The following is a 15,343-nucleotide window of genomic DNA, read 5'->3' as shown; positions in this document are numbered from 1 at the left end:
TTGAGATTATTTGAAAAATAATGAAGATAATGCTTTATTTGAAGTATAATTAAGAAAATCATAGTTTTTTGTTTTACTGTATATAAAATGCAATTCAGTCACTTGTTTTTTAGCAGCTGTGCTGACAGGACTATCTGAAACAGATTGCATGGGACGAAGCCATTAAAGAATTGACTACCTTTTAATTGGCACTCATACAGATTAATTATCTATGCTCACTATGAACTTTTCTGTTGCTACCGTTAAGTCAGTCATTGCTTTAATGATGATGGATCAAGCCATAAATGAATTTTACTTTTTCTAACTTAAATATGGCAGATTGTTGTTCTCACAATACTTAGGTTTTATTTAATGAAGAAACTGCCTATAATTTCTGTGATAATTTTCATAATCTTTATTTCTTTTATTACCATGATATATAAGAGAATTGACAAAGATCTTGTTTCCTTTCTTTTTATTAAAAAGAGCCTTAGATGTGGATAATTAGTTGCTGTGTTAATGATTCTTAATATAGTGTACAGTAAAGTGCATCTTGGTCTGTAAATGTAATACAGAAAGCAAAGTTTAAAATATTTCCACTATACAAAGCACAGAACATTTTGGTTCCCTTACTGCATGACCAGCAGTAAAATCATTCAGTTACAGGCAATACAGCAATAAATGTTACGTACATAATTTTTGGAAATCATATTAGGAAGTGCAGTATGAAAGGGGAAACGTGACACTTATATGTTTACTAAGCATAAGCTAACCACTGGAAATACTGAAATTTCAGGGTATTCATCCAAATCTTTTCACATTTGTCAACGTGATTTTCCAGGTATGACAGATCATGGTATTTGGAAAGGGAAAGAGTGGTTTTCAAACTAATACCAGTGTGCTTGTCAGAAACCTTTCCATTATGCAACAAGTCCTTTACTTTTGGTCACAGTGCAGTTACAGCTATGTAAGCTGAGGTCTGATTGACTCCGTATTGACAATGTATGCATGTGAGAGCAAAAGGGCTTCTTGAAACAGCCCTGAAATTACATATTACCCAGCATAAATTATTTTAAAACATAAATCACCTCACGTGAGTTGAATATGAGAGAGGAATTACTCACCAAATTATAGAAGGAGATGTGTGCCATTTGCTTCAAAAAAACTCTCAGCTCCCATTGCCTTTTACTGAAGGTTTGAACTAATGAACTAAATAGTTGTAATTTGCAGCAGTGTCTCTGAAAGAAAGAATACATAATATTGCCTATTAAAAAAGTTTTCTTTTTTTATTTGAAGCAAAATTATTCAAATCATCTGAACAAGTAAATTTTTATACGCATTCTAAAAATGTCACTATCTTGAAAGCTAAATGAGGGAAATGCTTGGTGTTGAGAATTCTCTCACAAATCATATAGAAAACTCTAACAGAGGTCAAACTTCACAGTCAGACCTGCTTAGCTGAAAACTGTAAAAATGTTAGTGATCAAATGCCTTTCTGTTACATCACCTCAAACAACTTCAGTGTTAGAAATGCATTCAGGATGCTCCTCTAAATTCCTATGAATTACTGCTACACAGAACAAACCAGAAGTATTTCAGTGCCATGCTTTTCTTTTTAATGTTGCTTTCTGTTTAGAAACCTTATTTCACAATAAAGAAAATGTATTTTGGATGAAGAAATTTAATACATAAACAATACAAATGAAAACAAGTTGTAAGTTCTATGCTCAGTTTTTGCATCTGTAGTAGGTTTGTCCATTCTAACTATGCTTTCTTGAAAGAAGAAAATTATGGGCAGTCTTGCATGACTGATAAGCAGTTTTTCCTGATTCAAATTTTACTTGATAGGAAGATTTATGTAACGTGAGCTGCTTTGTTGGAGTTTTTGCATATATGAGTGCTTCTACCATAGTGAGGACCATAGTATTTGACAACATACAAATAGTAGAATGACAGAAATATTCAGGATGGAAGGGACCTCGGGAGGTCTCTCAGTATTCACAGGAGATTAGAAATCAAAGAAGAGATTTCAGAGAAGGTAATTTGTGCTTTCTGGGGAAAACAAAACAAAACAAACAAACAAACAAAAACAACAGAAATTTAATATTAAATTTAAAACTCTTTCATCTGGATATGGTTTAGGTTTGTGAGAACACCATCTGCAGTGGACATGAAGATAAAAGTGGAGATTAATTCCTTTAGTTCATTCTGTTAGGTCATTTTCCTGGGAAATCTGAGGCACTTCTGCAATGTAAACTAGTATATTATAAAAAGAAAATAGCTTGAGTGTGGTATATGTAAGATCTCCAGTTGTAACTCCACTGAGCCTCAAATTCAGAAGTAATATACGTGGATCAGGTCAGTAACTAAATCATATTTAATTATTTCTTATGAGAAGTTAAACTGAGAAATAGAACTATACTGTGTACACCTCATTACTGTGTTTTTATTATGCATATTTATCAGTGTAAACATAGTGGTTTTCAAAAGTGAGACACTGGCAAGATTTGATTCAGTCTAATTTTTACAGAATACGTATCTAATGAGAAAAAATTCTTCTGTGGAACTTTACTTGCAGAAACTAAATGCATCCAGTTCATCTGAAGGCAGCACAGTTGATATTGCCCCTCCTGGAGAGGGAGAGCAAGCAGAAATTGAACCTGAAGAAGCTCTTGAACCAGAAGCCTGTTTTACAGAAGGTTGTAGAATAACTGTTAACTTAAGAGATGTGTTGGAGATGTATTAGTGTAAAACACTATTATTAGACATATCTACGCTGTGGACTCTTTAAAATCTGTTGGAACTTCATGACCCCTAGAATCAAAAGAAAACACTCAAAGCTTAGAATGCTGGAAATCAGATGCCAGAACAAGGTTTCCCTGAGCTTTGAGTAACTTTGCTTGACAACTGCCTACATCTTGTAATTAAGAAACTTAATTAACTTTTCCATTCTTAAAATGCATTTTCATTATATGACTGAGACCTTAAAATTCAGAACATCATTTCTGTGAGACTCCATCAAAAAAAAGAATGATTAAATATCGATGGTGAAAAATATGAATGTACAGTTTACTCATAATTATATCTAGTATTGTCTGATTTCAATCCAAATTACTAATTATCTAAATTCACATAGAAGATCACAATATTTATTTTATTTTTAAAAATATTATAAAGTTAATTACTGCTACTAACTAATTTTGATACCACAGTAATTATTTACATTAGAATAATTTGCTTTTAATTCTTAATATTTCTTAATTTAAACAGGTTGCGTGAAGAAATTTCCATGTTGCCAAGTAAGTATAGAGGATGGCAAAGGAAAAATCTGGTGGAATCTTAGAAAAACCTGCTACAGCATAGTTGAGCACAACTGGTTTGAGACGTTCATTGTCTTCATGATTCTCCTCAGCAGTGGAGCACTAGTAAGTTAAAAATGAAAATAAAAAATAAATGCAGATGCTGAAATATTTCGATAGTTACTCACCAGTAACAGAAAAATTCAAATTGCATCAAAAAGGCCTGTTTTGATTGGAGCTGTGCAATACTTGTTTTCTACAATTTCATGATTTATTTACTGAAAATTGGCTCAGTCTTGAAAACGTGAAGCTGCAGCTGCTTATTTTAATCATTTATATTCTCTCGAACATTAGTGACACCTGATTTTTTTATTTTTTTATGCACAGGCTTTTGAAGATATATATATTGAACAGCGCAAAACTATCAAGACCATGCTGGAATATGCTGACAAAGTTTTTACATACATTTTCATTTTGGAAATGCTTTTAAAATGGGTTGCATATGGTTTCCAAATATATTTTACTAATGCCTGGTGCTGGCTGGACTTTCTGATTGTTGATGTAAGTATGTAAGTCTCCAACTTTGCACCTCACTACAGTAGTATTTATCTTGTAAAGCTTGGTACTAATAAGCAATCTTTTTACTAGAAAGCAAAAAAAATTCCCATTTTATCTGATGCCTTGTTTAAAGAAGGTATATACCTAGAAGAAGAAGAATTACTAGCCATCAGTTTGCTTATTCTTAATTGGATGTATCAAGCTTAAGTTTTTATTAAAAAATAAACAACTAAAAACTAATTTTGAACCTTTAATGATACGTTTTTAGTGGCATTTTTGTTACACTAACTTATTCCTTAGCAAAAAAGACACTACTTTGCACAGGTCTCTTCAACAAGTATTGTGGATTTCCAACTGAAATGATACATTTGGTCTAGATTTCACTTGAATTCTCAGGATTTCATTCCCCAGATCTATTCTGTTATCACTTTTAGAAAAATAAAAAACAGTGGTTAATTGCTAATAAATAATTAAATATAAGAAAAAAACGTTTTAATTGGTTGACAATCTGCAATAGTTAAATCAGCTGTGACTTGGCAGGGTTTGTGATAGAAGAGAAAGAGGATTTCTTGGCTGCCTTCCCAGCTCTGATATACTTCTGTGCAAAGGCCTTGCTTATATTGTCAGAAGGGATCAAAGCTGGTTTTACTCCCAGAATATTTTGGTCCCTTGCCTTCGCACATTATCTGACCCAGTTCACTGGCTATACATATCCTCAGTGTTTTAACTCAGAGATGGCATCTTAGGGCAAACGTCCATTTCTGGACATGTATGTAGTTTACACTCAAATGTAGTTTCTGCCCAAGCTACCATATTTTTTGAGAAATGTGAATAAAATCAGGATCCATAAATAGTTATTATTTGTGGATGTATAGTGAAAACATGTCAGATTTTTGACAACCAGAGGCAAGAAAAAAAACAAACACAACCCAACCCTACCTAAACTGGCCCATCACTCAGAATAGATGGGTTTTTTTTGTTTTTTGTTTTTTGTTTTTTTTACCAGCCCACATTAATTTGGTCATACTGTTGAGCTCTTTCCTGAAAATAGACAGTAGTATTGAGCAGTGTAAATAGTTTTCCTAAGAGGATCTTAAAGACGTAGATAGATGCTTCTTTCCAGGATTACATTAAGAATGGAATTTATTTTAAATAAACTTCAACTCATGTCTTGCTTATCCTTTTTGTAACATAAACCTAAACTGATTATTCTTAAGCCATACTCCATGGTTTCTTAGTAATAGTTTAGCCTCAGAGATGCTGTTATCTGAACAAGCTCTCAGTTATAAACACCATCATCGTAACTAAAGCAGCTTATTTTGCCAACTTTTTCAATTAATTTTTAATTTTATAAACAAAAACACAGTCAAATGCCATCAGAACCTTCTACTTTTGAATACTTCATTCAGTGTACCTTGATTCTTTTAGTCACATCTTTGTTCAGAAGCCTTCTGTCATGTGATTATTATGTCCAGGTTATAATGCACAGCTGAAATGACTTCTGTTTGTCAAATACAATGCTAGGAGATAGGATATCTGGGAAGATGACGGGGCATTTGAGAATATCCAATGTGTTTGCTTCTTATTAAAATTGTGTCATTTTCTGCTAAACTGTGTTATTGCAGGTGGATATTTCATGCTATGTGTACTTTAGAAGGTAGTCCTATTATTTGTTATTTCTAAATTATTGTGTTCATAAATTTTATTTGATGTGGAAATAAGTATGGAAAATGGAAGTAAGTAACATTGAAAATAAATCATGTATTTGCCAACTACTGCAGGGCAGTAATGTATCTATCTGAAAGTAGAACAAAATCTGTAATGCTCATATATCTCACCACTGAAATGGCTCACGCGTGCTAGAATTGCAATTTTTGAACAATTGAGGGGAGAAAAAAAGCCACCCAAATGGGATTTCCGTGTAGTACATTAAAAGTTGATAATATTGGTGTTTTATATATATCTTCAGCTCAGAAATATGGCTGAAAATAATTCACTTATTTGTTGTAACAGATGAAGTAATTTAATTAAAGTGTGCTCTCAAACTTTTAATTAGCTTTTGAAAGTAAGTAATTCAGCAGCAATGTTATGATCAAGGTCACATTGTACCAATATACTAAATTCTGTAAAGACAACTGCTGCCCTGAAGGCCTCATAAGGTGAAAAAAGATGTAAATACTAATCTTGGGAATCTAGATACAAAGAGAGATTTCAGTTATTTTCCTAGACAGTATTGTATGTCTTATGCATATCCAAACCAATTATACAGTTCAAAGAGAATTTCATATGATATATGTATGAAAGCAAAGGCTTTTATTCAGAAAGTAAGGGAACAAAATCTTCTTGCTTCTATGAATGTAATGTTATATTAGTATAGGATCATAACAGAAAAGCATAAGAAAGGATATATTAAATCCAGTGCCCTACCTCAGAGAATGTCAGAAATGTCTTCTTGGGAAACTATTAATTTAGTATCTATCTTCTAAAAAATGTGGAAAATCATCAACTAATCAACTGAAAGGTTTATTTATTTATTTATTTATTTATTTATTTTCCAAATCTATTCCTAGTTAAATACAATAGTTAAACACATGAACAACAGGAAAGATACTTCAAGCCCTGTTGGAAATGAGGAGAGTAATAGACCACTGAGGGCCTAGAATAAAATGACATAGATTAGCTACTTTAGCAAGTAATTCATCTGGACTAAAACGTCATGACACATAATCCAGTTGAAAACTACTAACTAAAATACTGTTTTCTATTAGATTAATGTGCACAGCAACTGAATAATGAAATAGTTGCTTTTCCATCTGCTCTCCTGTTTTCCACTGAGACATGATCAAACTCTAGTGTCTGTAATTCATTTAATTTTTTTTTTATTGGATAAGTAACACAGAAAACCACCTTTCGATATGGTGGGCAAAATCTTACTGTTTCTGTATCTTACCTATTTCTGTACACCCATTTATTTGAAGAACTTGAGGCTGAAGTACAAGAAAGAGCATTTGAGGTGTCTTCTTAAGGTCTGAAATATGCCTATGTTCATTTATATGTTTTCTGTACTTTTGGTGGTTAAACTGAAATAAAATATGGGTAAAGTATGATTTTTCCTCCCTCATGTCTCTAAAACTGCCAAAAGTGAGATAATGTACTATTTTTTTTCATAATACTGTTTAAAATCTGCTCTATTTGAGAAACACAAATTAATTGCTCCTTGGCATGGATTGACTTGTATAGAAAATTCACTGAATCAGGAATCAGGAAGTCACTATGGCTGGAGATCATCAAACAGTTAATTTTATAATGCTAGCATCTGTTAGCATCTATCAGACAGACTGCATGTTTCCCATACTTAGAAGAGTTTTTGAGAGAGTCGACTGGCAAAGGAGAATGTAACACCTCAGTCAGTACATATCTCATGAAGACCCTGGCTACTGGTTCTATTATATGCTTCTGATTTACAAATCATTACAAATCATTATTAAGCATATTCTTAGTATTTAATAAACTATCTCGATATATGCAGAAATTTAAAGTTCTTGGAAGGTTGATTGTTAATTAAAGTTAATGATAGTATGGTTCTTTTATCTTCAGGTATTTCTGAGGACTTCCTCTTTCACCAGGACTCTGCTTTCATCTCACTATTAAGCCCTATTAAATTATAACAGATATTTTGTAGCATATAATCCTTTTCCAAACATGCCTCCATATAACGTACCAGGAATATGAAAATCATGGGATTCGTCCTCTAATGTTACTATGCTAGAGCTTTTTTCCATTGATCTTTCTATTGATCTTTCTGTATATTCAATTAGTATTATTTTTAAATAAACTGAGGAATGACTTTTAATTTTATTTCTTTTTATAGGTCTCATTGGTTAGTTTAATAGCCAATGCTTTGGGCTATTCTGAACTTGGTGCCATTAAATCGCTTCGGACATTAAGAGCTTTAAGACCTTTAAGAGCCTTGTCACGATTTGAAGGAATGAGGGTGAGAAAAAAATGAATGAGCCCAAATTAATCTACGAATACAAAAGCTCATGTAGAATTATGATACTCATGCCTCCTACAAAGAACACCAGAAGGATAATTCTTGGAAAAGTGTGGGAAAATAACTTTCATTGTGTCCTTAAGTACAAGATATGCATACAGTTAACTTTTGCATACGGGATCTTAATCTCTTTATATTTGCCTGCTCACTGCTGCACAGTTGTGTTATCTCAGCCCCATGGCTGTTAAAATTTCCATTTATTTGTGGGTCTCTATGGAAGAGGAAAAGAACAGAGATAGCTTTATTTTTCTTTTGTTTAGTCAGGGACTTTTCTCAAGAATTCCTTGAGTTAATTTCTGAGTCAGATGAAACAGGATTAGCCAGGGGAAAAAAAGGATGAAGAAACTAACAAAAGTGAGAAAAAGACAGCTAAAGCCTCCCTGTAGCTCTCTACCAGTCCATGGAAAAGATCCCCAAACACATGCTGTATTACTAAGGGAGGGTTCTCTGAACATATACCTGATATATGGTTAGGGCTGGAAATAGAGAAGGGGGGAGCTGAGAAAACGTTTTCTCAACAAGTGCCCTATACTTCTTACAAATACATCTCCTACCATCATACTCCTCTTACTGTACAGCTAAATCCTTCCTGCTGAGGAAATTATTATTTTCAAATTCTGTCATCTGACAAAAAAGACTATTGCTGTCTCCTGTAAACACAGACTGTGCTACTTCCTGGAAAAATAGATACATAAAAAGTTTACAATACAGTATTATTAAGAAATCTCTCCTTAGTCTTTCACCTAAAAATGTTGGATGCTGTAATATGGTTTTAGTTTATTCATAAGACTTAAGTCTGAAAATAGTGTGGTTTCTGTCTGGATAGATGGATAGAGGCTGATGATTTCCTAAATGCGGCCTCACAAGCCAGCATAGTGCACTGCGTCCTGTGACACATCACCATTCTGTTTTGCACAATTTGCGTTACAGACAGTTTGTAAACTCCTATCTAATAAACGGGATCTCAGACATTTTCAGTCAAGTTATAGATTTAAAAAATACTATTATTTTGAAAACCATTCATAGTTCTTCACTATACATAAAACTACTGTAGTCTTATACGTAAATATGGTTTAGTAAAAAGAAATTACTTGTATATCATTTCTGTTCAGTCACAATAAGTAATTAAATTACGTTTTTGTCAAGGGATTTAATCTGATTTGTTACTGTCACTTAAGCACATATACTAGCACAGCTGTATTAAATGCTCCAATTGAAAAAAATGTGGATGTGTGCATGAGCAACTACAGCGAGACAGACAATTTAAAACTAAGATTTATAACAGATGCTGTTGTGAAATTAAAGGTGCTTAATTATGTTGCATTATAAGCAGATGCTAAAATACATTGGTTCCAATTTATGGGTAAATGTTCTGTGAATAAAATACTTTGTAATGCTTTCAAATGCACACATCTTTCACATCATCATTCTTTATCTTATTCTGTTTTCTTTCTTATTTATACATTTTGATTTGTATTGTTGGAATTTAACATTTCTTTCTTTCTTTTTCTCTAGAGCACACAAATTCTAAGAATCCATCTTGCTACTAACAGGTTTTCTTTTGTTTTCACTTTTTTTTTAATTGTCTTTGTTTCCATATCATTTTTATTTTTTGCTTTAGATAATCTCACTGGTGATTTTTATTGAACCTTAAATAATGCTTTCCCCTTAACTTTTACATGGTTGCATTTTAACTATCCATTCCATATTAAAGCAGTTTTAACATCTTAAAAGTATTTTAATTTTTTTGTTCATAAACTGACTATGTTGTATGATTTCTCTAATAGGTGGTTGTAAATGCCCTTGTAGGAGCAATTCCATCTATCATGAATGTATTGCTGGTTTGTCTTATATTCTGGCTTATCTTCAGCATCATGGGCGTTAATCTGTTTGCTGGAAAATTCTATCACTGTGTCAACACCACAACAGGCGAGATGTTTGATGTCAGTGATGTCAACAATTATACTCAGTGTGAAGAACTCATAAAAAACAATCAAAGTGCCCGATGGAAAAACGTGAAAGTAAACTTTGATAATGTAGGAGCTGGGTATCTTTCTTTGCTTCAAGTAGTAAGTAAATTCATATTTTTCTTTCTTTTTGCTCCTCTTAAAGAAGTCTAAGATAAATGGGCAACATAAGTCTGCTCAGCAGTGAAATAATTTCTTTATAGCAAAGATGTATGGCTTAAACAAAAGAAACTTGGAAAAGCCTCTATTGCACTTGTAATTTTTGAATGAATAGTAGCAGAGTAATTTTTCAGACGAGACAATATAGACTCATCATGTCTTTTTAAGTGGAAAGACGTAAAAGAATTTGTACAAGTGCTGCACAATATAAACTTCAGAAATGGATTTAATTTCTTGTCCCAGTAGAAAAGGTTCAGAGGTCCCTCTAATTATTAAAAAGGTCTCTCTGCTCCTTTACAAACTTAGTTATCTTCTAAGACAGGAAGGCAGAGAGCAGTTTAAAAGGCAAATATCCTAGCTGAGTGTATGATCTGATGTGAGCAACTACTACCAATGCCTCCCATATAATTTGTTCCTGGATATCACTACAAATCCACGGCAACATCTTTCACATTTAAAATCCATTGATCTCAGCACATTTTGGCACTGGGAAATTATTTTTCCTGTTAACAGACAGGTCACTATTTTTCTTCGTGTCTATGCTCATCTAAGGAACCACTTTGTCATTAGATATAACAGTAAGAATATAATAACCCAGAAGATCTCCAGTGCAAGTTTAAAAGCAGACTGATTTTTCAGACCTTGAAGTGGGTTAGGGAAAGGAATCATAAGTAATACAATATCTGAGGTTGGGGCACCCAACATTTCATGTACCATGCAAAGAATTCTTCCTGTCTTCCTGTAGTACAATGCTTGTACAAGTGTCTGAGTATGGATAGTTACTGATGAATAGATCCTGGCTATTAAGATCATTTCATAACACTTTCCCTTGATTCTCACAAACAGCATTTGCTCCTGAAATACATATATTTCATTAAGAAGTACATGAAACTACGAAGACATTAAATTGTGGTTAAATAGGAAAGTGTATATTACTTTTATTACAAAAATTATATTCATGATTCCTAAACTTCTTATTCTGTTAATGCTTTTTATGAAGCAATTATAATAAACAAAATATATATTTTGTAATATATAGTGTACTAGTAGATGTTTTTGTACAATATGGCATATTTATTCTATAAATTATCATTACTAATACAAAGTCTGCAAATTATATTTCCCCTTTAAGTCCTTTTCCTACACTCTCTGGCACAGAGATGTTTTTGTACTAGGTACTGAGTGTTCCTTTTATTTATGCCGGAGGCTCCTTATTCTGATAGCTGATATCTGACCCAAAACACAAGCAAGCAAGGAAGCAAGCAATTATTTTTAAATGATTGAGCTGTGGTGAATCACTTGTCTGCAATTTGACATACAGCTTTAGTGTATGAAGAGCTGTCAGAATTATCATGAGATTTTTACTGATCTGGCATCCCAAGTTTTCTAAGGAAGATGCACTTATCTCTTCTATCTCAGTATCCCTGGATGACTTTGACTCCCAGTTTAACTACCTTGCTTGAAGAATTTTGTTTGTGAAGATAGTGTGACTCTTCAGTTATGAGTTGTAGTACTGAATGATAACACAAAACCTATAACTTCAGATGTCATTGCCACTCTTGTACTAGGGATTGAAGTGGACCATTATCACCAATATTAGTTTTATTTATTTATTTATTTATTTATTTATTTATTTATATGCATATATTTTTTTTTAAAAGGTGGTTTTTTTTTTTTTCTGTTGAGATTAAGGGATCTTTTGTCATGTATCATGTCACTTCTTCAGCTGAATGTCTCCACTTAGAATTCCCTCTAACCCCCTCCTGTAGTTCCAGCTGTTATCAAACTCTGCTACTTTTCTAATGATGATATGCAAAGTACACCAAAAGGTTGTCATTTGTCAACTGAGGCAGAAAGATCTATGATGCTTGCTCTAAGCATACCTTCCTAGTAAACATGTGCTACATTGCAAAATTCATCAGGACATGAACATTCCCAGAGTGCAAATCTTCTGCTGTGGAAACTGGCAGTTGTACTGAAGCATGAGAGCTCAGTTCTAGCAGACACAGATGCAAATTCACTCCTTGGAATTGGTCCTCACCAGACACTCCTTAGAAGATATGCTCTTTACCTGCTCATTTCAGACTTTTTAGCACTTTTCCTTTATTATGAATACTGGAAATCTTGCCTGACATGCAGGCACTCACACTTTCAGCTAGCATGTCTTACCATTTCTTCAGTGTTCTTCGGCAAGCAGACATTCAATCTCCATGAAAATTACCTCCTTCAGGCAATTAGGACAAATCTTTTTTACTTATTATTCTACCTAAATATAGTTTCTATTTGAAATCAGTCCAAGTTTTTATAAATTGAACCACAGCTCTTTCACAGTTCCTCAGGTCTCATTCACCTCAAGAACCAACATATATTTTAATTATGGAGTCTATTCCTTTTACTTACATGGGATTAAAACATTTCTAAAAATAGCATGGAACTGTGGACATGGGCAAAACATTCAGATGCATGTTAATATGTGCCCACAAGCTGTGTTGCAGACTCCATCAGTTCATACTGTAAGCTTACTAAAGTGGCTGTCACCACAAATGACTGTAAATAGTGCCTAAATATCTACAGTATTGATGTCCAAGTCTACCACTGGTCATCTGCAAGGTAAACACCTGCATCTCCACAAATACTGTGCCCATGCTGAGATGTTCATAGCCCAGTGTTAATATCTTTGAAATACCTAAAAATAATTTATCAAAAAATCATTAGTACTCTGAAGAATCTTTTAATATTCCTGTTTGCTTAATATGGTTTATTATTTTTGTGTGTGTGTAATTTCATTAAAAGCAAGTGTCCAAGTTCTGAAACCTAGTTATATTTCACACTGAATTTTAGAGAGTAGATAAAACAACTGTATTTTACTTCTAGGCCACATTTAAAGGTTGGATGGATATTATGTATGCAGCAGTGGATTCACGAGAGGTAGGTCTGAGAATTTCAAAAATCTATTGCTTATATTTTGATATATTTAATTTAGTACAGAGTTAAAAATTACACTTACAGTAGCATTATTAACAACATGAATGTAAATTTTTTTTGCAGATATCTTAAAGGCTTGAAAAGAACTTTCATATAACTTCATGAATCTTAGAATTAGTAGTAGAAAAAATTAATTCTTCCTAGCCAAATAATGTGAATAAAATTCATTTAACTCGATCTTCTTTGGAAAACGTGACGTAAATGAAAAAAAAAAATGGATAAGATGGTATTTGAATGACTTCCTTTAATTACCATGATTATAGAATGTAACACTACATAACAATTCTTTTAGATTAAATTTATGTACCTGTCATTAAAATATAAAGCCATGTATTTCATTGTTAATTTAGGCTGAACACTTTTGTTATCCAGCTACTAAGTGCAATTAGGTTTTAAGGCTGAAGAACTTCTGTTATGTTTTCTAGGAGTTAAAATTTTAATTTGGCTAGAAAACTTCAACTGTGTTTACTTAGTACAAGAAAGTGCAACACAGTTACCTGAACTAGTTCTACACAGCATAGATTATGGTCACACTAGTCATCAAATAGTGATATTCATCTGTCAGAATATATAGAATATATATCCTATTTAACTTCAGCTTCTCTATGCTTAGTTTGGTGTGCAGCTGAGATGCAGGCACTGTCAGAGATGTGAAACCTGGAAGAACTGAGACCATAGCAAAATCCTCCTTAGAAATTTGGTGCAATTTAATAAAATTCACACAAAAGACAGTCACTGGAAGCTTATAGAAAGCGTGACCTATGTCAGGAGTTTTGTTTGTACATACATACATAAAGACATACCTGCGTGCATTTACATTTAAGTTCCATAGGAATAATCATTCTGTCAGCTTCCAATTCTCCCAATACTGATGGGAAAGGATACGTAGGGTCCTTTTAATAATTGAATGTTGAAATAACATATACCTATTTATAATTTACATACACTACTTCTTACATTTACTATTCTTCTGATTAATAAAATTTATAATATTTTTAGGTAGAAGATCAACCTAAGTATGAGGACAACCTGTACATGTATCTTTATTTTGTCATCTTTATCATATTTGGGTCATTCTTCACACTGAACCTTTTCATTGGTGTCATCATAGACAACTTCAATCAACAAAAAAAGAAGATAAGTACTTAAAATGTTTCTATATTGCTATAAAACATTAATTATAAATAATTAACAATTCATTGTTACGAGAAAAAATAAAGTTGTTTTGATCCTTTGGATAAAAAAAAAAAAATTAACATAATCTCTGTGGTGTGATTTTGACATTTGTATTTTAGCATTTTGAAGCAGAAATCGTTAGTCTGTTGATGGTAATTTACAAATTGTGTAAGAGCTAAAATGAAGATTTAAGGAGTGAATTTGTGCTATTCTTTATTTGCCATAGAAGAATTTCCTTTCTAATTAAAGAATTAATTTTATAAACTGTTGACACTGAAGCTACAATATGACAGTGTGTTGATAGAATAAACACTAGATCTACAAACAGATTAAACAGTGGGTTAAAAATTGAATAGATCTCACAAATAGGCTTAAAGATACAAGTAAAAATATGCGTGAAAGAATTCTGTTATTCTAACATCTGAGCTCTGGAAAATGAGATGAGCTTCTTCATAAAGAAATTTATTTATAGTACTAGATATAATGAAGTATGTGTATAGAAGGAAGGAAGTTTTTTCCAGGTAAATTTCTTACATATTCTTACTAATATAAAATTACAATTCCATTTAAGATATTTTGAAGTCTCATGATTCTTTGCCTTCAATCTCTGAACAGAACTATCACATGAGGATAACTGTAAACCTTTGTGTGCTGTGAAAAAGCAGCTTCATCAGATTTGGTTTTATTTGACTGCTAAACAAAAAGCAACAGTACAAAATAGAATCTACGGTAAAACTCAGTTATGAATGACAGAATTTTTTGTTTCTTAGGAGTTGGATTTGATGATCTGTATGCATCCCCTCCAAATCAGCATATTCGATGATTCTGAAAGAATCTGAAAGAATCATCTGGGGCTACATTTACCAATAAGAATGGGCTCTTAGCTTTGATATCAACTTTAGCAGACAGTGACTTTCATACTGTTTCCATCTGACTTAGTTCAGATTTATTAATAAGTGCAATTTACTTTAGGCTGAAATTCAGTTACTTGCACATCTGTCAGCATTTGCATTTTCAAACACAGTCTAATTTGAATTAGCCAATTTCTAGCAGTTTTATGTTATTAATTATAATATGGCATGACTTAGGTTACTTTTCTGAAGTTCCCATCAACAGGGTTTTTGTCCTCAGTTCAGACTCAAATAGTCTTTTCCTTCACACGTTAA

General features: G+C 32.6%; 1 protein-coding gene across 1 annotated transcript in view; it reads left to right on the top strand.

Moving 5' to 3' along the window:
- LOC107317008 (sodium channel protein type 2 subunit alpha-like) overlaps positions 1 to 15,343 on the top strand; it is a 69,168-nt gene that overhangs the window by 48,377 nt on the left and 5,448 nt on the right. The window contains exons 21-27 of the mRNA XM_032445798.1: positions 2,558 to 2,678; positions 3,250 to 3,404; positions 3,666 to 3,839; positions 7,708 to 7,830; positions 9,678 to 9,959; positions 12,891 to 12,944; positions 14,001 to 14,138. Coding sequence (XP_032301689.1) covers positions 2,558 to 2,678; positions 3,250 to 3,404; positions 3,666 to 3,839; positions 7,708 to 7,830; positions 9,678 to 9,959; positions 12,891 to 12,944; positions 14,001 to 14,138 — 1,047 coding nt within the window. The remainder of the gene's footprint in view (positions 1 to 2,557; positions 2,679 to 3,249; positions 3,405 to 3,665; positions 3,840 to 7,707; positions 7,831 to 9,677; positions 9,960 to 12,890; positions 12,945 to 14,000; positions 14,139 to 15,343) is intronic.

This window comes from Coturnix japonica, chromosome 7, assembly GCF_001577835.2.
Source record: "Coturnix japonica isolate 7356 chromosome 7, Coturnix japonica 2.1, whole genome shotgun sequence".
In the NCBI taxonomy this organism is placed as follows: Eukaryota; Metazoa; Chordata; class Aves; order Galliformes; family Phasianidae; genus Coturnix; species Coturnix japonica.
Note: the sequence above shows the minus strand (reverse complement) of the source record. Positions and strands in the feature narration are given on the sequence as shown.